At 44.9% G+C, this 26,047-nt stretch overlaps 2 protein-coding genes across 3 annotated transcripts; both read right to left on the bottom strand.

Moving 5' to 3' along the window:
• Positions 1-1,601: 1,601 nt before the first annotated feature.
• Positions 1,602-11,864, bottom strand: LOC149919592 (cytochrome P450 2D17-like). Its single transcript, XM_090141430.1, has 9 exons — positions 9,522-11,864; positions 8,401-8,572; positions 7,069-7,221; positions 5,743-5,903; positions 5,441-5,614; positions 4,843-4,984; positions 4,044-4,231; positions 3,279-3,420; positions 1,602-2,889 (listed from the first exon to the last, which is right to left on the bottom strand). Exons 1-9 carry the CDS (start codon positions 9,717-9,719, stop codon positions 2,711-2,713), a joined length of 1,509 nt encoding a protein of 502 aa, XP_089997556.1. The 5' UTR covers positions 9,720-11,864; the 3' UTR covers positions 1,602-2,710.
• Positions 11,865-15,787: 3,923 nt separating this feature from the next.
• Positions 15,788-25,240, bottom strand: LOC116233524 (cytochrome P450 2D14-like). 2 transcript variants are annotated; one of them, XM_090141415.1, is made up of 9 exons: positions 24,292-25,240; positions 22,750-22,921; positions 21,889-22,041; positions 20,675-20,835; positions 20,373-20,546; positions 19,029-19,170; positions 18,230-18,417; positions 17,465-17,606; positions 15,788-17,075 (listed from the first exon to the last, which is right to left on the bottom strand). In XM_090141415.1, exons 1-9 carry the CDS (start codon positions 24,487-24,489, stop codon positions 16,897-16,899), a joined length of 1,509 nt encoding a protein of 502 aa, XP_089997541.1. In that variant the 5' UTR covers positions 24,490-25,240; the 3' UTR covers positions 15,788-16,896. The 2 variants fall into 2 exon arrangements, with proteins under 2 accessions (XP_089997541.1, XP_089997548.1); XM_090141422.1 differs by lacking the exon at positions 22,750-22,921 and having other exon boundaries at positions 21,889-22,102.
• Positions 25,241-26,047: the final 807 nt, after the last annotated feature.

Genomic DNA, 26,047 nt, shown 5'->3' with positions numbered 1-26,047 from the left:
TACTGGCTCAAATCCCATTATTAATTTTCTTGTAAACAAAGCATTTATATTCACATGGGAAAACTCATCCTGCTTTCCTAAAGCACGAGATCAGTGGGACACCTTTGAAAATAATGAGGTGATTAAATATGGGTTTGACGGTTGAAGAGATGGAAGAACCGTGATTTAGTTTCAGCATCGATTTGAGCTGTGACTTGGAGGCAAGCAAGCAGCAGGCTACATCTCAGTTTTCCCTCTTGTAAAATGTATGTGTGGGGCTGTATTATTGTATTATTTAATGTTCCTTCATGGCCTTCAGCCCCACAGTGATAAAGCACCTGGAAATCTAGGTGCAAAGTACAATCACAAGGACTGATATCGTCATGATTGCACAGGAAAGAGGTAGGATGACAAAGAGACCAGAATAGAGTTTAGAAGAGATGAATAGTAATGCAAAGAACCCATTATTGCAGGAGACATCTGACGTGATCTCTTCCTTTTGGCACGGGGAACCTTTCAGGGGCAGTTCTGCTGTTCCCAGGTGTTGGGGATGCTGTTAGGCCCCCAGTTTGGGTGTTTATGAATCCAAACAAATTCTGAATGTGCTTTGCTCCCCAGGATAGCTTTCAGAGCTGCATCAGAAAGATGAGCTGCCAGAGGCATTACTTCCCGACCACACTTACTGCTGTAGATCTCTGAGCCTTAGGAAGGGTACAACCAATGATCCATTCATGTTGCCTTCCTGCGGTCTTGGAGAATCTCTGAAGAAATTCAGGGTTGGGAATGATCAGATGCAAAAAGCCAGCAACTGATGAGTAAGAGTAAGGAGAGAAATACATAATGAAAAAGACTGCACGCTCAGACTGTTGCCTGCAAAGGTGCGGGTGTCTGCAGAGCAGGCTGAGCAAACAATTTTTCTTCTTTTCTGAAAGTGTTTACTACTGCAATTAAATCATTATATAATAGACATAAACTCTGTTGCTAGTATCTCCAGTCACATCAAAGCAGTTGCATACTAGCTGCTTTTTTTCAACTGCCTTGAAAGGTCAAAGTCAACTGATTTTATTTTTGAAAGTCAGACTGTCCCAGTTTGAAGCAATGTTGTCATTTCTGGCCATTAGAGCCAGCCCCTTCTTTTGATTGTGCACTTTTCCTATCTGTATTCAAAAGGCAGTTACAAGGGAGTTTCTTTCATGTCACACATATTAGTGCAGTCCCCCATCTGCACACTTACTGTTTGGCAGTGGTTTTTGTTTGCTATTTAACTCTCTAGCTCAGTGACAGAAAGGGGAGCCTGAAACCTGAGTAACCCCAACAGCTGTGGCTGAAGGCAGCTGGCAGGGTCGTGAGTCATTCAGCATCTGAGCTGTGCTCTCTTCCTTCAGACTCAGTTCATGCCATCTTGGGAGCCAGTCATGCCTGTTTTCTATACTGCCAGACTCCTCATTGCTGCATTATTCTGCTGTGTCTGCTGTCCATTCCTGGCTCTCTTTCTTCAGCCCAATGTAACTAAATTTTACAGTGGGGAAATGGAGGCTACTGCTCTTTTTAGGGTACAGGGAGCTTTTCTGGCCTATTGGATTTTAAGCCATCCTCTGCTAGGAAGTCAACGGAGAACAGAGTCTGTCACACGGATCACTTTTATTTTGTCAGATAAATTTGCAAGTGAAAAACATCAGTGTGCAGTTCTGCTGAAGCTGAAATCTTAACAGTAGTATAGGTAATCATATACATAATGTGGTAGATTTCGTAGGTCCCAAAGTTAGTATGAAAAAGAGAAATGTATGCATGTGTGCACCCTTTCAGAGGGTTTTTATTGCAATTATGCATTCGTGCTACATTTTCTACCAACATGAACAACAACATTAACACCTGGCAAAACAACTGTTCAGCAATGTTGCAGGAAGAAAAAGCCACCTATGATACCTGCAGCTGGATCATTCAAACTGTAACTGTGTCAGTTTTAAACCTTCCCTGACTTTGAGTAATGATGAAAAAAGCAGTTTTGGCGAGCTAACTGGATAGGAGTTAGTAATGGCTATCCATAGTAATGGATAATGGTTAGCACCAGAATTCATCTTGAAATACATTTGTAGGAATGTATGTATTTCAGAAACTACCAGCTTCTGGAGCTGAAATGTCATATTGATAATTTAGGTACTCCTTGGTAGTTCTTCCTGCTGGAGTCCTAGTTGGCATGCATTTTGCTTTCTTTGGGGTTGTAAATGAAGGCAATGCAGTATGTGTACAATAAACTGCAGTATGCAGTATACATGAAGTAATGCATGGAGTTTACGTTTATTTCACAATCCGGAGCAAAACTCTGAAGCGATGTGTAGTCCTGCTGGGAAACGTGACTTTGTAAGTGCTGAAGCTCTCACCCTGCCCACCAAAAGCACGTGCCAAATCACTTGACATTGTGAGCCTTGTTTTTGCAGGAGTCAAGCCAGAGCACTCCTGGGCACCTGGAGGGCAGGTAGAGACAGAGCACCAGAGGCAGAGAGTGGCCAGCAGGGAAGGGGGGTGTCCAGCAGCACTTGTCAGCTTTTTCCAAGGAATTGAGGACTAAAATTGAAATTAAGCTAAGCTAAGGATACTGGGCCACATCCTTACGTTACAAAGCTGGGGACATCAGCACAGACTTTGGATAACTAGATCCTGGCATGATCTGCATAGCCCTGCAACATTTCTGACAGTGTTTGTGGTGGCTTCTGAGTGAAGCGGTGCACGCTTATCTTGGAACAGCTTGCAACTGGTATGGGTGTGGGCTGTTTATAAAAGCAAAGTGACTATCCTCCCGTGGCCTGGGCTGATCTTCAGGGATCGCAAAGGTGAACTTCTGCATGAGAGTGGTGAAGAAGATGAAGAGCTCCATCTTGGCCAGCTGTTCCCCCAGGCAGGCACGTCGACCTGCAAGAAGGAATGTCCATGAGAGAGGACACTGAACCACACTGAAATCACTGTGGGATGAGCACCCTTTGTGCGTAGACAAAGGATGGAGCAAAACACAATTCAGAAGCCTCCTTGCATTGAATGGAGAGAAGGAAGAAAGTGGGACTGCTTTGTTAACCGTGTGAAAAAGGCTGAGGCACTCACAGCTATTTAGTTAGGTGGTGCATCATGTCTGTCAGGCACAAAGTCACAGAATAATTGAGGTTGAAAGGGTCCCTGCAGGTCTTAGCACCTGCTGAACTGCAAAGATGAGGAAAAGGACAACCCTTGGACGTCCACTTCCCAGGACGCACATCACCGCTCCTGCTTGCACCAGACTTGTGGCTAGATCCTCCCCTTGGATTTACCTGCAGAGAAGGGCAGGAAGGCCTCTGGTCTCACAAACTGCCCGTTCTCATTCAGGAAGTGTTCGGGATAAAACTCATTTGGCTTCTTCCAGACTGTCTCATCCTTCAGCACGGAAGTCAAGTTGGTGATGATTGTCGTCCCCTGTACTCGTTCACAAGAGGAAACAACTTACATGAGAACCACAGAATTATCTTAGCATGATAGATCAGTGCTGGTCCCTCTTTAGTCAATTTCTCCCACCTGATACTGCCCTTGTTAGGTGCTTCAAAATAATGCACCAAACTCTTCTTGACCTTACTGAAAACAGAGGTGCAGCATTTGCACATTTCCAGGAACACGCGTTGCCTGCAAACAGCCTCTGCTTCTCAGATCCCCATGGACTTGTTTTGTAGCTGGAAAGGAAAAGCTAACAGACTTCAAAGCCATACCTTTGCATGGGACATGGAAAACCTCAAAGTTTAAGTTTTATACATCAGGGAGTCATTGTGTGGCTTAAAAAACATCTCAGGCTTGCAATCCAGCCAGCACTGCCAGGGGAGAATGCTCCTGAGATGCCTCTGCAATTGGTTCCCGCATAAGCAGTGTAAACCAGAGCACAAGTGTGACCATCTGTGTGATCTTAGTATTTCCAAATTCCTAAGTCAGTGTTCTCCATGGCTGTGCTTTGGGGCAGAAGGGACAAAACTGCAGAGTTGTGTGCGGTCACTCCAGGCCTGGCCTCTTCCTGGGGCATGATGCTGCATTGGCTGTCTGGCCACACCCACCTTGGGAATGAAGAAACCTTGAAGCTCTGTGTCTCGGTATGTCATGTGAGGTAGCCCCATAGGAACAATGTCCCCACAGCGTTGTACTTCGTGGATGACGGCATTGGTGTAGGGCATATTCGCTTGGTCTGCCATGGTGGGTGGTCGGTTTCTTCCAATCACCTTATCAATCTCTTTGTGGACTTTACCTAAAAGCAGCACAGCTTAGGAATTAGAGCTTCCTTAGATAATCAGAAGGGGCTGGCACAAGTTATAGGAAAGCTGGCAGCATGAGCTGAGCAGGCACTGGGTGAGAGCAGGACGAGCAATTATAGAATGAGCAGAAACTGATGGGAATATACTTTTTCAGTTGTTCAGAAAGATCTCTATAATTATTAATTGAGCACACTGCCTTTAATGAAATTCCTCTTATCTGACATTCTACCTTACCCCTCCTCTATGTGACTGAAATTGTACTTGTACAATGCGGTGTTTGAGAATTAAAACAGCTTAGTGTCTAATGCAGGAAAGATGGCACCATGGCCACTGGAAGTCCCCCAGCAGCCTTCAGTAGGAGGGAACTGGCCTTGGAATTCTCTTCCAACTCCAGTAATTTCAGCCAGTTCCCTACCAGTCTCGCTAAGCTGTGCTATAACAGCTGTATGTGGGGAAGCGTTTCTCCTGGTTTCTCCCAGACCCACAATTCCCAAGGCTGTTTCTTTTTGCAGAAAGCCCAAAATATGGAGAGATGTGCAGTGTCCTTGCAGTGAAATGAGTGTTCAGAGGAACATACCACACCTCCACTTGTTCTCTCACTTACTCTGTATTTCTGGGTACAAAAGCATGAACAGGAATGCCCATCGGAGAGTGGTGGATGTGGTCTGAGAACCAGCTACCAGCAAGTCTGAGGTCACCAGGCTAAGATTGCTTTTATTGAAACCATTCTCTTCAGCCTCCTTACCCTGCAGATAGCAAACAAATGTGTGACAGGAGCAAAGACACTTTCTTGAGTGAGAAGACTTTCTTTCAGAGAAGTACTGAGAAGCAGTAGATCATTTTTGCTGACCAGGAATTCATTGGCAGAGTAGAGCACAACGCAAGCTGTGGTCTGTGTGTGACTGATGTACTAAAATCATGCCGTTACCACTGTACTCCTCGATCCTGAGATGTGAAAAAGTTATACCTACTTTCACAGTGAATGCCTTGTGCTCTCAACTCAGCAGGCCACCGCAACTTTCTGTAATATCCGCACCCAGAGGAAGTGGAACACTACTACACAGGCTGTACATATCTGAAAACCCACATAGCAGAGAGGAGGCTGCACTGATATAGCAAATGCTATATCAGCTTCTATCAACAAGTTTAAAGAAGTAGAGGAATTTCCCCGGGACTCTGAGATTCTGTTGATCTCTTCCTACCTTTGTCATTTCCTTTAAAAATGCATCAGTGAAGTCTCGGGTATAAGCTGGGTTCCAGGTCCCCTTGTGCTTCTCTACGAGCTTTTCTGTGAAGTCGATGTATTCCTTTTGGCATCGAAAGATCTTCTGTGGCAGTCCAGGGATGCGCAACAAAATGGGTGCCACATTAAGAAGCTGGCAGGCCAGAACCATACAGAAAGAGAAAAGATATTATGTGATACAAAACAAAAAACAATGGAAACACAGTGCTCTCAAGTGGCAGAGGTCAGTGTCTTACAGAACTTAATACACTTCTGCATTACCTGAGGCATGAATCCAACTTCTTCATTCAGGGAGTTTTCAAACAAAGTTAACAGCTTCTTGAATGTCTTGTCTGCATAGTCAAAACGCTCTCCATAGGTGATGGTACAGATCAGATTGCTGACTGCATTATTTACAAGAAATCGTGGATCAAAAGGACGACCTACAAATGGAAATGAATATCAAGCAAAGAGGCTAAGCAACATCACGCTGTGGTACTGCAGCTTCAAGAACACACACATATCTCTTTGTTGTTTTCATGAGAAAATGCCCTCAAAATGCTGAAAGTAGGAATACATCATAGTAGGAAGAGAAGATGTTCTTATCTCCTACTATGGATTGCTGGACATTGTTAGAATAAGAAAGGTCCCAAAGAAAAGCCAAGTTACAGGGTTGTTCTTTCACATGTCAGATAGCACATCTTCCTGAGTCTAATGGTAGTTGATGTGTGAAAGCTGTCAGATTTGTTTTGTCATGTATGATAATATTGATGTCATGGAATCGTAGAATGGTTTCTGTAGGAATTTATCTCTAAGCCCACCTAGTCCCAACTCCTGCTGTTGATACACACTAGCTCAGGCTGCCCAAGGCCCCATCCAACTTAGCTTTGAGTGCCTCCAGTGACACAGCTTCTACTGGCAACCTGTTTCAGTGTCTCACTACTTTCTGGGTAAAGATTTTCCTCCTCTCCCCTCTTTCACTTTAAAATTGCTTCCTTTTGTCATATCACTATCAAATCATGTAAAAGATCAATCTCCTTCCTGATTATAAGCTCCCCTCAAATACTGGAATGCCACAGTGAGGTCTCCCTGCAGCATTCTCCTCTGTGGGCTGAACAAACTGAGCTCTCCCAACCCTTCTTGGTAGGAGAGGAGTTCTAGCCCTCTGAGCATCCCCATGGCTTCCTCTGGTCCCACTCCAACATCTCTATGTCTTTCTTGTGGGTGCCCCAGCCCTGAATGTAGTACTCCAGATGGGGCCACACAAGGACAGAGTACAGGAAGACAACCACCTCCACCAGTGGAGCCACCATGTTCCACCCTGTTACACCTAACTTCACATGGGTAATAGTTACCCAGCTCTGGAAATAATTGTATTTTACTTCTGCTTATTTTATTTCCTGTTTGAAATAGATTAGCCTTACAGTAGCCCCCATGTGTAAGGTAGAAGTGGCTTTACAGCACAACAGGTTCAGTAACCATTATTCTGATGGACTTGAAACACGACATGCAAAGAGGAGAAGCTGTATCACTCTATTGCCTTTTTCTGTTTGATTGTTTGGGTTTTTTTATCAGAACATTTTCTCCGTCCTGCTGCATGTGACAAACCTCCTTCAGAATTGATTGCAGAGCACAGAAATCCGGCTTCCTCAGTCACTCGCTCTTCCAAGGACTTCTTTCCCATTCCAAAGTTCCTCAGGGTAGTGAGCGTGAATTTCCTTAGCTCCTTCCAGACATGCCCATATCTTGCCAAAACAACCCCTGGAAATAAGAGTGTCCAAGAAACATCAGGAGCTCTGAGCTGTACACCATACAATGTTTGCTAGAAAAGAACAAGTGTGAGTTTGGAGGTTCACATCAGGGGGAAGAGAGAGGGAAAAAAAAAAACAACGTAGGACTGCGTATGGCTTGTTCATACAGCCATTCTAAAAACTTAGTACTGCACGTTCTAATGCAGATACCTGTCTAGCAAAGGTGGAAATGGGGGAATTCAGGGAGGGCATTGGAAAGAAACATTCCTCCAAATTATTCAGCACTGTGTCCTCAGCTTGCATGAACTGGGTAGCATTTTGTGTAGAGGATCTGATGCGGAGGGGTGCTTTCTTCTGTCTTGGAATAAAGTTGCCATCTTTATGTCATGACAAGGACATGGTCATAGGGTGGCAATGGGCAGCGGGCAGAGGGAACTACGAGCTCTCACCCTGGCATGCAAGTTGTAGCACTGATGGTATTCTCACACTGCTGAAGAGGTGTGTGCTAGTGCCTGGAGCTGTACTACAGCCACTTTCTGGAGCTGCTAGTTCACCTGATTCTGTGACCACAGAAGAGTGGCAGATGTACAAGGATATTGGCTAGAGGGACATGTGTCTTTGTTTTATGTTTTTTGGTTTTCAGTATTCCACATCAAAACATTATGTGGAATTAAAGTGTTAGTGCTCCAGTTCCAGGTACCTATCCCTATACATTACAGAAGTCATGGGATCTTACCCTTCCCGGTGGGGCGGTCTCTTACTGCCTGGCAGTGGGTGCTGCAGGGTGCTTTCCTAGCTGTTCCAAGCTTTTCAGGTTTGACTCGGTCTCAGGAACTCTCTCTCTCCTATCTTATTTGATTTATTAGTCTCAATTTCAATTAGATTGTATTATATTGTGTTATCTTGCATTCTGATATCATGTTAGTAAAATACGTTTTCCTCCATAGATTGTTGCTGCTGTTTTTTTTTTTTTCCTCCCTTCCTTCCTTCCCATTTTGTGGGGCCGGGGGGGGGAAGGTGGGGGGACAGGGGCCTAATGCCCCCTGTCACGGGCATAGATTGATCTAGTTAACTCCGTGACAACGTGTGAATGTGGCTTTACACTGGGAAAATCTTCTGTCTACTCATTATCTAGCCAGTCCTCCTTGCGCTAGTGCCTGTGGGAAATGTATGTTTGCAAAGGACCTGCCTTCAGATTTATGTCCATAGCCCAGATGTTCATATATCGGCATGTATGGCCGGTCAGCAAATTCCTCCGATTTGTTGACCAGGGCTTCCTTCACTGTGTTGTACCCATTCAGCACTACCACATTGGCCCAGCAGTTCTGGAGACTGAAGACATTTCCAAACTTCTTGCGAAACTGCCAACATAAAAAAATCATGGCCCTGAAGATGATCTGGCATGCAATAGTGTGGGAAAGTAATGTCAAAAAAATATCCCTGTGTCTTTTCTTAGGGTCTGCCTGTTTGGTGGTTTGTACTGTTTTATTAGGAGACCTTCCAGCTGACCTTTGACCATTTTTGTCCCTTCCTTTCTACCTTCATTTTGTTCTTTTCCTCTCTCTCTTTCTGTCTTTTTCTTTCACTGTCTTTACTTTTTCTTTCCTTGCCTTGCCTTGTTTTTTTTTGCTTGCATTTTCTCCCCTCCCCTTTTCCTCTTCCCTTCCTTGTTTCCCTTTTTCCCCCTTTTCCCCTTTTCTGCTCTCTCCACCTTACCCCCTGTTTCCTCCTGTCAACCCCTTCCCTCCTGCCCCTTTCCCCTTCTCTCTATCCTTCTATCCTTTTTTTTTTTTAATTATTGCAGTTGGATTTGAAAGGGCATTAATACTTCAGTGACACTGGAAATACATCATTAAGAGCAACTAGTGGTCAAGTAACCAGTAATCAGTGCAGTGAGAATGACCTTGATTTGATATGATTTGAAAATGATAATCTTTTGGATGCTATGCAGGCAAACACTACAAATGGTTTAGTTTCTACATTTGGCATGTTTTGGACAGACCGCTAAAGCAGTTTTGTCATAGAGAAGGAGCCTTTGGAGTTTGCACACTGAAGTAAAAGCCCATGGCTGATCTGCTGGAAGCCGTGCTGTGCTTTTCCTTTGAGAAGAGATAATGCCTGACTTTGAATAGAAATGCTACGGTCATTTTTGGCACTACTGATGGGGCACATCCTGCAAGCCTCTGTCTTTAACTGAAACTGCCAGATGGCTGTAGGCATGCTTGGTAAATTCACAGAGCAGTCTGCCATTCCTGCAACACTTCCCCAACCCGCAGAGTGCCGTGCATGTTGGCTGGGTCCACTACTCACCTTCTCGAAGGAGAGAATCGGGTTGTTGTAGTTAATGTATGGCATGGTCCCAACAAACGGCAGCGACACTGGGCCTGGGGGGTAACGGCTCCACTTCTTTCTGCGCTTCATGAAATCAAGAAGCACGGTAAAGACTGTAAGAAAAACTCCCAGTACAGAGATGTTGCTCCAAGATGACAGCCACAGGAGCAGTGTCATTTTGTAGTCTGTCTCCTCCTCAGTCTTCCTGTTTTGACCCAGCACTGTTTCTGTCCTTCACTTCTGCCTCCTTCTCCTTTCTCCTGCTCCCCTCCCCTGGCAGCTGTCCTCTTCTTCTTGCTTTGTCCTCTTCTTCAGCCCTTCTTTTTCTGCCTCCTGCTCCCCTCTCCCCGTTGTTGCTGACTTTTAAACATGGAATTTGGTTTGGACCCAGAGCTCCTCCTCTGATCAGCTCAGCGTTGGGGGAGTGGCGATAAGGGCTGTTCCTTTTCCTCCTCCAGCTCTTTGCGAAATCTGTAGGTCAAAGGCCTCCTTGTCCCTGCCACCATGGAGCACAGGCAGTTGTGCTGTCTTTGGGGTAGGGCTGGGTGATGTCCAGGTGTTTGCCTGTCCTGTTCCACAGCCAAGGTGGGATTGAAGTGCACAAGGCAATCCAGTCCTGCTGCATACACACCGGAGGTTTTGAAAGAGTTTAGGTCTGTTGTCTTGTTGTTCGTACAGACAAGTCAGGGGAGATGTACAGCCTAAACGCAGGCTGTTCAGATTTCTGCTTGCAGGGCTGAGAATTTATTCCACTGGAACTTTTGAAAGCTTTGGTTTGGTCACGCCTTTCCTTACAGAAAGCGCATACTTCACAGAAGTAATCTTACTACAGTGGCCTGAGAAAACAATCTTTGTTCAACCCCACATGTCAGTCAATGCAGTGACCTTGATTTTTGTAGAACACATCTCAATTACTGGGGAGAAAACACATGCTTACAGGCAGCCTTGCATTTCCAGCCTTTGGGACAGCAGTAATCCAATCAAAATTATGGAAATTAGTCAATGTATTTCCTAAAACAGCACAGCTCTGTGCTCCTGGCATAATTGCTATTAGGGATCAATAAAGCTCTCCATTATGACAATTAGCTCTGGCTAGAAAGAAGCAATAAACCCATCACTGTTTGATTTGTGATCTCAACATTTTCAGAGAAAAGCTCCTAATGGATCAACTCCTGCAACGGTGTTGGAGAGCTGAGAAAATGATATACCTGCAAAGACTGCAGTGATCTCTGGTATGCAGTCAGGGCCTCAAAGTGCCTGTACCCTGAAGAGTGTCCCATACAGAGCCTGTACAGCATGATCAGAGAAACTCCAGCATGTCCCTTGTGAAAGCTTTGTGACTCAGTATTATCTCAGGCACTTGGAAACACAGACAGGTGGGGAACCAAACAAGAGGAATTACACAACTGCATAGTTATAATTTCTCTTGGATTAGAGTCACGGTGGAATAATTCATGTGAATGAGAGCTGCCACAGATGGACAGAGATCCTTCTGGAAGAACAGTCTGGACAAGGTGAGCACACCTGTAGAGGTAGTGCTTCTTGCAGAGGATGCAGAGAGCTTTACTTTGGGACAGGACCTGGTCAAGGAGAGAAAGCCAGTGGTGCCATTTCACATCAGCGTAGGGCTGAGGACTTACAGGTGTGCTTCAGCATGAAGGCTCTGTGGTCTGACACAAGCCAGATGTGTGCTGGAATTTGCTGTAGACAATTTCTTGTCGCAAGTGACTGATGAGCCAATTGGGGGAGATGTTCTGCTGGGCTTGTTTTTTACAAACAAGGAGGAACTGGTGCAGGATGTGTCAGTCAAGCGTACATTTACCTGCAGCAGTCATGACCCTGTGGAATTTAAAATCCTGTGCGAAGTTGGCAGATCAGATATCATTAAAACCCTTGCCCTCAAGAGAACAGATTTCTCCTTATTTAGGGATCCAGCTGGCATGATCCCAAAAGGGGCTGGAGAGTAGAAGGGCCCTGGAGAGTTGCTTGTTCTTCAAGGACGGCTTCCTCAAAGCATGAGAGCAGTGGATGTCATTAAGTACCCTGACTTTGGCCGTGGGTGTCCAACCTTTTCAGCTTGCCTGGGCCGCATTTAGTGAATAGAAATTGTCTTGGACTGCATAGATGTAGGTAGCTCCAAAAGTAATCCTCCTATTTATTTCTGTGGAAACAACAGATAGAACGAGCACAATAACACTATTTGATAGAAAAATTCTCAGATATAAAACAGCATTTTTCATCATAGTCACCACCATTAGCTACATATTTTCACCAGCAATGAACAAGACCCTGCACGCTGTGCTCATAACAACCCGTACCAGCGAAGATGACCCACTGTCACCACTGCGGAAATATACCACCCACACAATAGGAATATTTCCTTCAGCTCTCAGACGGGGTTTCTTCAAATCCCAGGGGCTGCTTTCCCCCTGGGAAAAATATGCATGTCTTTGTGCTCTGTCAGTTATGAGATGAGCTATGTGAAGTTACAGAAACTGTGTGTGGATGTTACTATTCTATAAATGATGTCCTGCAATGAAGTGGCTTGGGTTGAAAGGGACCCTAATAGACATCAGGTTCCAAATCCCCTGCTGTGGAAATATTTATTTATTTATTTGTTTATATAAAATTTATATATATATATATATATATATATATATATATATATATATATATATATATAATACATACATGTAACTTATTGATCTTGTAGAATGAAGCATCCAGAAGTAACGTAATGCAAGGATTGCAAAGATTAGTATTGGCTGCACAATGTTTATTCCACCTTTCTGTCCATATACACCACTGTATCATTGCCAATTGCAGTCCTGTACTGCTTCTCCATCCAGAAAGACCTTCTCCTTGTTCATAGGGTAGATGGCGACCAATTAGTAATCCTGCTTTATAGTAACTGAATTCAAAACCTAAATTGCTGCCTGCTGCTCACACTCTACTTTTGTTGGGCTTTTCCACAGATGTCAGCAGTGTCTGTATGAAGCCGGCAATCTTTAGTACTCAGAGCATCCCTCTGAAGCATCACCAAAGGACAAAATGTAACATAATTCAAAATGACCACCTAAATGCTGGCACCTAACAAGAAAAGCCTAGCAGCAGAGTCAGAGGGATCCAAACTACCCTGAACAGCCGCATACTCTGTGCCCAGCGCCTGACTGGATCACAGATTTGACACAGATTTGGCAGGGTGTGAAGGGCCTGTTGATGAAAACTGCAGCTTGTGCAATTAATTATACAGCATCACATGCTTATTCCCCAGGTGAAAGTCCCAGTTGCTGAGCAGCTGCCAGCAGTCAGGAGCTTCAACACTGGAGCCAGCCAGGACACACAATAGGAATGTTTCCTTCAGCTCTCAGACGGGGTTTCTTCAAATCCCAGGGGCTGCTTTCCCCCCAGCACCATTAGGAGGATCTAAACCTCAGCAGTATACTGTTCTGGAGCAACAAAGCCTCTTGTAAGAGCCCAGTGAGAAGGGAACCAAAACAGCCATTCCACCTGACCACCTCCCAGGGTACTGCAGAGCTGGGACTACATAGAACCAACAAACTCGTCCTCTGCTTTCTCGCCAGAGGGCCATCGCTCCTTTGGGTCCTCCTTCCACATTCTTTCACCAGCCCAATCTGTCTCTTGCCTACTGTGTCCTTACACAAGCAGCATACATGGGCTGGAAAGGGCAAGGGGAGAGCAGGTGAGAGCAGTTTCACACTTGTCCCCTGCCATTGCCAGCCTCTGTCAGCCAGTGATCACCACTACCTGCACCCTGCAGACAGCTCCTGGGAATTTGAGCTGAAAAGCTGAGATCTCTATTAAGCACATGCAGACTGGGTTTTCAAATGCTTTGTAACACGGTCAAGCTTGAGCTCAGTGTTAGGGAGCGGGTGCAATGTCTCTTCCTACCAGAATGCTGCCTTCTGCCAAGATGCAAGTGCAATACTTCAAAGCGTTAAACCAAGAAAGGAGAATGTCACCAGAAATTTTTCTAATGGGTTGGAGGAAGGTGAGATAAACAATCGGTTCCTCAGAACGGTTTCAGACATTAGAAATGGATTAACAATTTTTTGGCTGTATATTCCCAAACAAATTTAGCCCAAGGCACAGCGCCTGCTAGGGGAGTTTTAGTCTCCATCGCTTCACTGTGATATTGTTGGAGTTCAGACAGCACTTTGTACATTATCAGTTATTTGTACAGCTTTAAGATGGGTTGAGCAATCAGCTTGCTTATGACAAAGCAGGCAGCAAACCTGAAATAGCCAAGTCTTTCATAATTACTGTTACTATGACTTACTGCCAGCCTTCCCACAGTGCACAGTGATCTGTTCTTCAGGCTCTTCGTTAAATTCCCTGCGGCTATTCCCTGCACCTATCCCACCAGCTCACCTGTAACGAAAGCAAGGCCTGGTTGTGTTCTGCTTCTGCTGCCCATTCTCAGGGAAGGAATGGCAGCTGTCGCCCTGACTCGTCTCAGGCCCAACGCCACGGCTCTGTTCCAGCTGCTGGTTTGGGTTTGTTCTCCTTAAGATTCCCAATTGCAGTGAATATATTGCACTTCTTTTCATTTTTGGATTAGTGCTGATGCTGTGCGGTTTTTCTCAGCTATACAGGAGCATCCAGGGGAATTTTGGACAGAGTTACTGGCTCAAATCCCATTATTAATTTTCTTGTAAACAAAGCATTTATATTCACATGGGAAAACTCATCCTGCTTTCCTAAAGCACGAGATCAGTGGGACACCTTTGAAAATAATGAGGTGATTAAATATGGGTTTGACGGTTGAAGAGATGGAAGAACCGTGATTTAGTTTCAGCATCGATTTGAGCTGTGACTTGGAGGCAAGCAAGCAGCAGGCTACATCTCAGTTTTCCCTCTTGTAAAATGTATGTGTGGGGCTGTATTATTGTATTATTTAATGTTCCTTCATGGCCTTCAGCCCCACAGTGATAAAGCACCTGGAAATCTAGGTGCAAAGTACAATCACAAGGACTGATATCGTCATGATTGCACAGGAAAGAGGTAGGATGACAAAGAGACCAGAATAGAGTTTAGAAGAGATGAATAGTAATGCAAAGAACCCATTATTGCAGGAGACATCTGACGTGATCTCTTCCTTTTGGCACGGGGAACCTTTCAGGGGCAGTTCTGCTGTTCCCAGGTGTTGGGGATGCTGTTAGGCCCCCAGTTTGGGTGTTTATGAATCCAAACAAATTCTGAATGTGCTTTGCTCCCCAGGATAGCTTTCAGAGCTGCATCAGAAAGATGAGCTGCCAGAGGCATTACTTCCCGACCACACTTACTGCTGTAGATCTCTGAGCCTTAGGAAGGGTACAACCAATGATCCATTCATGTTGCCTTCCTGCGGTCTTGGAGAATCTCTGAAGAAATTCAGGGTTGGGAATGATCAGATGCAAAAAGCCAGCAACTGATGAGTAAGAGTAAGGAGAGAAATACATAATGAAAAAGACTGCACGCTCAGACTGTTGCCTGCAAAGGTGCGGGTGTCTGCAGAGCAGGCTGAGCAAACAATTTTTCTTCTTCTCTGAAAGTGTTTACTACTGCAATTAAATCATTATATAATAGACATAAACTCTGTTGCTAGTATCTCCAGTCACATCAAAGCAGTTGCATACTAGCTGCTTTTTTTCAACTGCCTTGAAAGGTCAAAGTCAACTGATTTTATTTTTGAAAGTCAGACTGTCCCAGTTTGAAGCAATGTTGTCATTTCTGGCCATTAGAGCCAGCCCCTTCTTTTGATTGTGCACTTTTCCTATCTGTATTCAAAAGGCAGTTACAAGGGAGTTTCTTTCATGTCACACATATTAGTGCAGTCCCCCATCTGCACACTTACTGTTTGGCAGTGGTTTTTGTTTGCTATTTAACTCTCTAGCTCAGTGACAGAAAGGGGAGCCTGAAACCTGAGTAACCCCAACAGCTGTGGCTGAAGGCAGCTGGCAGGGTCGTGAGTCATTCAGCATCTGAGCTGTGCTCTCTTCCTTCAGACTCAGTTCATGCCATCTTGGGAGCCAGTCATGCCTGTTTTCTATACTGCCAGACTCCTCATTGCTGCATTATTCTGCTGTGTCTGCTGTCCATTCCTGGCTCTCTTTCTTCAGCCCAATGTAACTAAATTTTACAGTGGGGAAATGGAGGCTACTGCTCTTTTTAGGGTACAGGGAGCTTTTCTGGCCTATTGGATTTTAAGCCATCCTCTGCTAGGAAGTCAACGGAGAACAGAGTCTGTCACACGGATCACTTTTATTTTGTCAGATAAATTTGCAAGTGAAAAACATCAGTGTGCAGTTCTGCTGAAGCTGAAATCTTAACAGTAGTATAGGTAATCATATACATAATGTGGTAGATTTCGTAGGTCCCAAAGTTAGTATGAAAAAGAGAAATGTATGCATGTGTGCACCCTTTCAGAGGGTTTTTATTGCAATTATGCATTCGTGCTACATTTTCTACCAACATGAACAACAACATTAACACCTGGCAAAACAACTGTTCAGCAATGTTGCAGGAAGAAAAAGCCACCTATGATACCTGCAGCTGGATCATTCAAACTGTAACTGTGTCAGTTTTAAACCTTCCCTGACTTTGAGTAATGATGAAAAAAGCAGTTTTGGCGAGCTAACTGGATAGGAGTTAGTAATGGCTATCCATAGTAATGGATAATGGTTAGCACCAGAATTCATCTTGAAATACATTTGTAGGAATGTATGTATTTCAGAAACTACCAGCTTCTGGAGCTGAAATGTCATATTGATAATTTAGGTACTCCTTGGTAGTTCTTCCTGCTGGAGTCCTAGTTGGCATGCATTTTGCTTTCTTTGGGGTTGTAAATGAAGGCAATGCAGTATGTGTACAATAAACTGCAGTATGCAGTATACATGAAGTAATGCATGGAGTTTACGTTTATTTCACAATCCGGAGCAAAACTCTGAAGCGATGTGTAGTCCTGCTGGGAAACGTGACTTTGTAAGTGCTGAAGCTCTCACCCTGCCCACCAAAAGCACGTGCCAAATCACTTGACATTGTGAGCCTTGTTTTTGCAGGAGTCAAGCCAGAGCACTCCTGGGCACCTGGAGGGCAGGTAGAGACAGAGCACCAGAGGCAGAGAGTGGCCAGCAGGGAAGGGGGGTGTCCAGCAGCACTTGTCAGCTTTTTCCAAGGAATTGAGGACTAAAATTGAAATTAAGCTAAGCTAAGGATACTGGGCCACATCCTTACGTTACAAAGCTGGGGACATCAGCACAGACTTTGGATAACTAGATCCTGGCATGATCTGCATAGCCCTGCAACATTTCTGACAGTGTTTGTGGTGGCTTCTGAGTGAAGCGGTGCACGCTTATCTTGGAACAGCTTGCAACTGGTATGGGTGTGGGCTGTTTATAAAAGCAAAGTGACTGTCCTCCCGTGGCCTGGGCTGATCTTCAGGGATCGCAAAGGTGAACTTCTGCATGAGAGTGGTGAAGAAGATGAAGAGCTCCATCTTGGCCAGCTGTTCCCCCAGGCAGGCACGTCGACCTGCAAGAAGGAATGTCCATGAGAGAGGACACTGAACCACACTGAAATCACTGTGGGATGAGCACCCTTTGTGCGTAGACAAAGGATGGAGCAAAACACAATTCAGAAGCCTCCTTGCATTGAATGGAGAGAAGGAAGAAAGTGGGACTGCTTTGTTAACCGTGTGAAAAAGGCTGAGGCACTCACAGCTATTTAGTTAGGTGGTGCATCATGTCTGTCAGGCACAAAGTCACAGAATAATTGAGGTTGAAAGGGTCCCTGCAGGTCTTAGCACCTGCTGAACTGCAAAGATGAGGAAAAGGACAACCCTTGGACGTCCACTTCCCAGGACGCACATCACCGCTCCTGCTTGCACCAGACTTGTGGCTAGATCCTCCCCTTGGATTTACCTGCAGAGAAGGGCAGGAAGGCCTCTGGTCTCACAAACTGCCCATTCTCATTCAGGAAGTGTTCGGGATAAAACTCATTTGGCTTCTTCCAGACTGTCTCATCCTTCAGCACGGAAGTCAAGTTGGTGATGACTGTCGTCCCCTGTACTCGTTCACAAGAGGAAACAATTTACATGAGAACCCCAGAATTATCTTAGCATGATAGATCAGTGCTGGTCCCTCTTTGGTCAATTTCTCCCACCTGATACTGCCCTTGTTAGGTGCTTCAAAATAATGCACCAAACTCTTCTTGACCTTACTGAAAACAGAGGTGCAGCATTTGCACATTTCCAGGAACACGCGTTGCCTGCAAACAGCCTCTGCTTCTCAGATCCCCATGGACTTGTTTTGTAGCTGGAAAGGAAAAGCTAACAGACTTCAAAGCCATACCTTTGCATGGGACATGGAAAACCTCAAAGTTTAAGTTTTATACATCAGGGAGTCATTGTGTGGCTTAAAAAACATCTCAGGCTTGCAATCCAGCCAGCACTGCCAGGGGAGAATGCTCCTGAGATGCCTCTGCAGTTGGTTCCCGCATAAGCAGTGTAAACCAGAGCACAAGTGCGACCATCTGTGTGATCTTAGTATTTCCAAATTCCTAAGTCAGTGTTCTCCATGGCTGTGCTTTGGGGCAGAAGGGACAAAACTGCAGAGTTGTGTGCGGTCACTCCAGGCCTGGCCTCTTCCTGGGGCATGATGCTGCATTGGCTGTCTGGCCACACCCACCTTGGGAATGAAGAAACCTTGAAGCTCTGTGTCTCGGTATGTCATGTGAGGTAGCCCCATAGGAACAATGTCCCCACAGCGTTGTACTTCGTGGATGACAGCATTGGTGTAGGGCATGTTCGCTTGGTCTGCCATGGTGGGTGGTCGGTTTCTTCCAATCACCTTATCAATCTCTCTGTGGACTTTACCTAAAAGCAGCACAGCTTAGGAATTAGAGCTTCCTTAGATAATCAGAAGGGGCTGGCACAAGTTATAGGAAAGCTGGCAGCATGAGCTGAGCAGGCACTGGGTGAGAGCAGGACGAGCAATTATAGAATGAGCAGAAACTGATGGGAATATACTTTTTCAGTTGTTCAGAAAGATCTCTATAATTATTAGTTGAGCACACTGCCTTTAATGAAATTCCTCTTATCTGACATTCTGCCTTACCCCTCCTCTATGTGACTGAAATTGTACTTGTGCAATGCGGTGTTTGAGAATTAAAACATCTTAGTGTCTAATACAGGAAGGATGGCACCATGGCCACTGGAAGTCCCCCAGCAGCCTTCAGTAGGAGGGAACTGGCCTTGGAATTCTCTTCCAACTCCAGTAATTTCAGCCAGTTCCCTACCAGTCTCGCTAAGCTGTGCTATAACAGCTGTATGTGGGGAAGCGTTTCTCCTGGTTTCTCCCAGACCCACAATTCCCAAGGCTGTTTCTTTTTGCAGAAAGCCCAAAATATGGAGAGATGTGCAGTGTCCTTGCAGTGAAATGAGTGTTCTGAGGAACATAGCACACCTCCACTTGTCCTCTCACTTACTCTGTATTTCTGGGTACAAAAGCATGAACAGGAACGCCCATCGGAGGGTGGTGGATGTGGTCTGAGAACCAGCTGCAAGCAAGTCTGAGGTCACCATGGTAAGATTGCTTTTATTGAAACCATTCTCTTCAGCCTCCTTACCCTGCAGATAACAAACAAGTGTGTGACAGGAGCAAAGACACTTTCTTGAGTGAGAAGACTTTCTTTCAGAGAAGTACCGAGAAGCAGTAGATCCATTTTTGCTGACCAGGAATTCATTGGCAGAGTAGAGCACAACGCAAGCTGTGGTCTGTGTGTGACTGATGTGCTTAAAGCATGCCGTTACCACTGTACTCCTAGATCTTGAGAGGTGAAAAAGTTATACCTGCTTTCATAGTGATTGCCTTGTGCTCTCAACTCAGCAGAATGCTGACACTTACTGTGGCATCCTCCCCCAGAAGGGATGGAACACTGCTATACAGTAGCATATCTAAAACATATCTGAAAACCCACACAGCAGAGAGGCGGCTGCACTGATATGGCAAATGCAAATCAGCAGTATTTTGAGAGGGCTATCTGTCTATCCATCACAGATTCTCAGTGCTTTGCCCTGGTATTTTGCTACAATTGCCAGGGCGGAGCGGGAGGGGAGGGATGGTGGGGGGGCTGGGAAAAGAAAGTATTAGGGTGTTATTGCTAGCTATTACATCTGCAATACCAATTCCTGCAAAACTGGTCTCTCATCAAAATACTAATTGAACTCAGATTTTCTAGCATGTGAGATCTAACAAGCTGTCTGCATGAGTTCATCTGCTTGTGTTTTCTAATCCCTTTTATACTTTTCTTTCTTAAGGACTAACATCTGCTAAGTTATTCTGCATATTTTGATGCTGTCTTACTATGGATAGCAATTAATGAGGCATCTCTGACTCAACTTTGATTCAAACAAAAAATCTCTGGCAAGGGAGCAGTGGAACTGGCCTGACCAAAGTTAGCATTGGCTAAGGGATTTTTCGCTCAGTCTTCATAGGGGACCTTAGGTGAGCAGTAGATAGATGTGACAAGAGGGAATTTGATCAGGCTCTGATCCACCCCGTATATGCCTGCAAAGTGATGCAGGGTGAAAAGAGAGCTGCCAGACACTGTGTAGACAGAAACAGCAGATTATATGATCTCTGAGGATAATCAAGGAGGGCACAGCATGGAGAGCTGAACACATCATTTCTCAAGTATGACATGGAATGAAGAGATAGGAAATTTGTAACAGTCTATAGAACTGTATATGTGAAGCCAGCTTCTATTAACAAGTTTAAAGAAGTAGAGGAATTGCCTCGGGACACTGAGATTCTGTTGATCTCTTCCTACCTTTGTCATTTCCTTTAAAAATGCATCAGTGAAGTCTCGGGTGTAAGCAGGGTTCCAGGTCTCCTTGTGCTTATCTATGAGCATTTCTGTGAAGTCGATGTATTCCTTTTGGCATCGAAAGATCTTCTGTGGCAGTCCAGGGATGCGCAACAAAATGGGTGCCACATGAAGAAGCTGGCAGGCCAGAACCATATAGAAAGAGACAAGGTGTTATGTGATCTGAAAATTAAAATAATGGAAACAGAGTGCTCTCAAGTGGCAGAGGTCAGTGTCTTACAGAACATAATATGCTTCTCTGTTACCTCAGGCAGGAGTCCAACTTCTTCATTCAGGGAGTTTTCGAACAAAGTTAACAGCTTCTTGAATGTCTCATCACCATACTCGAAACGCTCTCCATAGGTGATGATACAGATCAGATTGATGACTGCATTATTTACAAGAAGATGCAGATCAAAAGGCCGACCTACAAATGCAAATGGATATCAAGCAAAGAGGCAAAGCAACATCACGCTGTGGTACTGCAGCTTCCAACAACAAGAAGACACACATATCTCTTTGTTGTTTTCATGAGAAAATGCCCTCAAAATGCTGAAAGTAGGAATACATCATAGTAGGAAGAGAAGATGTTCTTATCTCCTACTATGGATTGCTGGACATTGTTAGAATAAGAAAGGTCCCAAAGAAAAGCCAAGTTACAGGGTTGTTCTGTCACATGAGAGATAGCACTTCTTGTGTCTAATTATAGTTGATTCGATGTAAAAGCTCTCAGATTAATTTTGCAGTATATGATAATATTGATATCATGAAACCACAGGCTGCTTCTCCTGGCAGCTTGTTTCAGTGCCTCACTACTCTCTGGGTAAAGATTTTCCTCCTCTCCCCTCTTTCACTTTAAACATTTCCCCCTAATCGTATCATTATCAAATCATGTAAAAGATCAATCTCCTTCCTGATTATAAGCTCCCCTCAAATACTGGAATGCCACAGTGAGGTCTCCCTGCAGCATTCTCCTCTGTGGGCTGAACAAACTGAGCTCTCCCAACCCTTCTTGGTAGGAGAGGAGTTCTAGCCCTCTGAGCATCCCCATGGCTTCCTCTGGTCCCACTCCAACATCTCTGTGTCTTTCTTGTGGGTGCCCCAGCCCTGAATGTAGTACTCCAGATGGGGCCACACAAGGACAGAGTACAGGAAGACAACCACCTCCACCAGTGGAGCCACCATGTTCCACCCTGTTACACCTAACTTCACATGGGTAATAGTTACCCAGCTCTGGAAATAATTGTATTTTACTTCTGCTTATTTTATTTCCTGTTTGAAATAGATTAGCCTTACAGTAGCCCCCATGTGTAAGGTAGAAGTGGCTTTACAGCACAACAGGTTCAGTAACCATTATTCTGATGGACTTGAAACACGACATGCAAAGAGGAGAAGCTGTATCACTCTATTGCCTTTTTCTGTTTGATTGTTTGGGTTTTTTTATCAGAACATTTTCTCCGTCCTGCTGCATGTGACAAACCTCCTTCAGAATTGATTGCAGAGCACAGAAATCCGGCTTCCTCAGTCACTCGCTCTTCCAAGGACTTCTTTCCCATTCCAAAGTTCCTCAGGGTAGTGAGCGTGAATTTCCTTAGCTCCTTCCAGACATGCCCATATCTTGCCAAAACAACCCCTGGAAATAAGAGTGTCCAAGAAACATCAGGAGCTCTGAGCTGTACACCATACAATGTTTCCTGGAAAAGAACAAATGTGAGTTTGGAGGTTCACATCAGGGGGAAGAGAGAGGGAAAAAAAAAAACAACGTAGGACTGCGTATGGCTTGTTCATACAGCCATTCTAAAAACTTAGTACTGCACGTTCTAATGCAGATACCTGTCTACTAAAGGTGGAAATGGGGGAATTCAGGGAGGGCATTGGAAGGAAACATTCCTCCAAATTATTCAGCACTGTGTCCTTAGCTTGCATGAACTGGGTAGCATTTTGTGCAGAGGATCTGATGCGGAGGGATGCTTTCTTCTGTCCTCTAGGAGGAAAGCAGCCATTTTTTTGTCATGACAAGGACATGGTCATAGGGTGGCAATGGGCAGCGGGCAGAGGGAACTACGAGCTCTCACCCTGGCATGCAAGTTGTAGCACTGATGGTATTCTCACACTGCTGAAGAGGTGTGTGCTAGTGCCTGGAGCTGTACTACAGCCACTTTCTGGAGCTGCTAGTTCACCTGATTCTGTGACCACAGAAGAGTGGCAGATGTACAAGGATATTGGCTAGAGGGACATGTGAAGGTGGCTTTACACTGGGAAAATCCTCTGTCTACACATCGTCTAGCCAGTCCTCCTTGTGCTAGTGCCTGTGGGAAATGTATGTTTGCAAAAGACCTGCCTTCAGATTTATGTCCATAGCCCAGATGTTCATATCCTGGGAAGTATGGGCGGTCGGCAAAGTCCTCTGATTTGTTGACCAGGGCTTCCTTCACAGTTTTGTACCCATTCAGCACTACCACATTGGTCCAGCAGTTCTGGAGACTGAAGACATTTCCAAACTGCTTGCGAAACTGCCAACATAAAAAAATCATGGCCCTAAAAATGATCTGGCATGCAATAGTGTGGGAAAGTAATGTCAAAAACATATCCTGTGTCTTTCCTTAGCGCCTGACTGTTCAGTGGTTTGTACTGTTTTATTGGGAGGCCTTCCAGCTGACCTTTGACTGTTGGTTCTCTTTGCAGTACAACAGCTCAGAACACTGTCATCCACTATCTGCAGCAGGGATCATTGCATTGCAACTGGCATGATACAGATTTTGTCTGACAGCACCAGGTCAAGAACCTGTTTGGAGATTTTCAAAGACTGAACACTCAAGAACCCATTATTTCCCAACACTTATAATTTCATTTAAAAACGTAACCAATTTTTAGGTAGTTCTAATTTCTACTTGACAGAAATACTGATGATAAAGTGTATGTAATTTCTTTTTCTACCCAAAGCCCAATTCCCAGAAGCGTGCTTGGAAAAGGTAGCTCCACACTGGAGTCAGCTTTCTACCCAGGGGGAATGTACCCTCTTAGAAAGACTGGTAACGGGCACACATCCTACATCTCTGCTGATCTGAAAACGACATGTTGCTGACAAAAAGGTGATTGCATAGATGAGTTTATCAGCTGTATGTTCTTTGTCTTTGTTGTGTTTTGTCTCTTCCTTCCTTCCTTCCTTTGTCCATTTTCGTCTTTCCCTCTCTCTCTCTCTTTCTTTCACTGTCTTTACATTTTCTTGCTTTTCTCCTTGCAATTTCTCCCCTCCCCTCCCCACACCCTCTTCTCTCCCTTCTTTCCCCCTTCCCTCATTATACAGTTTTCTCCTCCCTCTCCCCCATCTCCCATTTCCTCCTATGTCCACCCCTTTCCCCCTGCCCCTTTCCCATTCTCTTCATCCCTCTTCTTCTTCTTTTTTCTTCTTTTCTTTTTTTTAATTATTATTGCAGTGGGATTTGAAAGGGGATTAGTACCTTAATGGCATTTGAAATACGTCATTAAAAGCAATTAGTGGTCAGTAACTAGTAATCAGTGAAGTGAGAATGACCTGATTTGATATGATTTGAAAATGATAATCTTTGGACAAACAGGTAAACAGTTTTGTCTTAGAGAAGGAGCCTTTGGAGTTTGCACACTGAAGTAAAAGCCCATGGCTGATCTGCTGGAAGCCGTGCTGTGCTTTTCCTTTGAGAAGAGATAATGCCTGACTTTGAATAGAAATGCTACGGTCATTTTTGGCACTACTGATGGGGCAAATCCTGCAAGCCTCTGTCTTTAACTGAAACTGCCAGATGGCTGTAGGCATGCTTGGTAAATTCACAGAGCAGTCTGCCATTCCTGCAACACTTCCCCAACCCGCAGAGTGCCGTGCATGTTGGCTGGGTCCACTACTCACCTTCTCGAAGGAGAGAATCGGGTTGTTGTAGTTAATGTATGGCATGGTCCCAACAAACGGCAGCGACACTGGGCCTGGGGGGTAACGGCTCCACTTCTTTCTGCGCTTCATGAAATCAAGAAGCACGGTAAAGACTGTAAGAAAAACTCCCAGTACAGAGATGTTGCTCCAAGATGACAGCCACAGGAGCAGTGTCATTTTGTAGTCTGTCTCCTCCTCAGTCTTCCTGTTTTGACCCAGCACTGTTTCTGTCCTTCACTTCTGCCTCCTTCTCCTTTCTCCTGCTCCCCTCCCCTGGCAGCTGTCCTCTTCTTCTTGCTTTGTCCTCTTCTTCAGCCCTTCTTTTTCTGCCTCCTGCTCCCCTCTCCCCGTTGTTGCTGACTTTTAAACATGGAATTTGGTTTGGACCCAGAGCTCCTCCTCTGATCAGCTCAGCGTTGGGGGAGTGGCGATAAGGGCTGTTCCTTTTCCTCCTCCAGCTCTTTGCGAAATCTGTAGGTCAAAGGCCTCCTTGTCCCTGCCACCATGGAGCACAGGCAGTTGTGCTGTCTTTGGGGTAGGGCTGGGTGATGTCCAGGTGTTTGCCTGTCCTGTTCCACAGCCAAGGTGGGATTGAAGTGCACAAGGCAATCCAGTCCTGCTGCATACACACCGGAGGTTTTGAAAGAGTTTAGGTCTGTTGTCTTGTTGTTCGTACAGACAAGTCAGGGGAGATGTACAGCCTAAACGCAGGCTGTTCAGATTTCTGCTTGCAGGGCTGAGAATTTATTCCACTGGAACTTTTGAAAGCTTTGGTTTGGTCACGCCTTTCCTTACAGAAAGCGCATACTTCACAGAAGTAATCTTACTACAGTGGCCTGAGAAAACAATCTTTGTTCAACCCCACATGTCAGTCAATGCAGTGACCTTGATTTTTGTAGAACACATCTCAATTACTGGGGAGAAAACACATGCTTACAGGCAGCCTTGCATTTCCAGCCTTTGGGACAGCAGTAATCCAATCAAAATTATGGAAATTAGTCAATGTATTTCCTAAAACAGCACAGCTCTGTGCTCCTGGCATAATTGCTATTAGGGATCAATAAAGCTCTCCATTATGACAATTAGCTCTGGCTAGAAAGAAGCAATAAACCCATCACTGTTTGATTTGTGATCTCAACATTTTCAGAGAAAAGCTCCTAATGGATCAACTCCTGCAACGGTGTTGGAGAGCTGAGAAAATGATATACCTGCAAAGACTGCAGTGATCTCTGGTATGCAGTCAGGGCCTCAAAGTGCCTGTACCCTGAAGAGTGTCCCATACAGAGCCTGTACAGCATGATCAGAGAAACTCCAGCATGTCCCTTGTGAAAGCTTTGTGACTCAGTATTATCTCAGGCACTTGGAAACACAGACAGGTGGGGAACCAAACAAGAGGAATTACACAACTGCATAGTTATAATTTCTCTTGGATTAGAGTCACGGTGGAATAATTCATGTGAATGAGAGCTGCCACAGATGGACAGAGATCCTTCTGGAAGAACAGTCTGGACAAGGTGAGCACACCTGTAGAGGTAGTGCTTCTTGCAGAGGATGCAGAGAGCTTTACTTTGGGACAGGACCTGGTCAAGGAGAGAAAGCCAGTGGTGCCATTTCACATCAGCGTAGGGCTGAGGACTTACAGGTGTGCTTCAGCATGAAGGCTCTGTGGTCTGACACAAGCCAGATGTGTGCTGGAATTTGCTGTAGACAATTTCTTGTCGCAAGTGACTGATGA

The sequence above is a fragment of the Phasianus colchicus genome, chromosome 1, assembly GCF_987193195.1.
Source record: "Phasianus colchicus chromosome 1, bPhaCol1.hap1.1, whole genome shotgun sequence".
Lineage (NCBI taxonomy): Eukaryota > Metazoa > Chordata > Aves > Galliformes > Phasianidae > Phasianus > Phasianus colchicus.
Note: the sequence above shows the minus strand (reverse complement) of the source record. Positions and strands in the feature narration are given on the sequence as shown.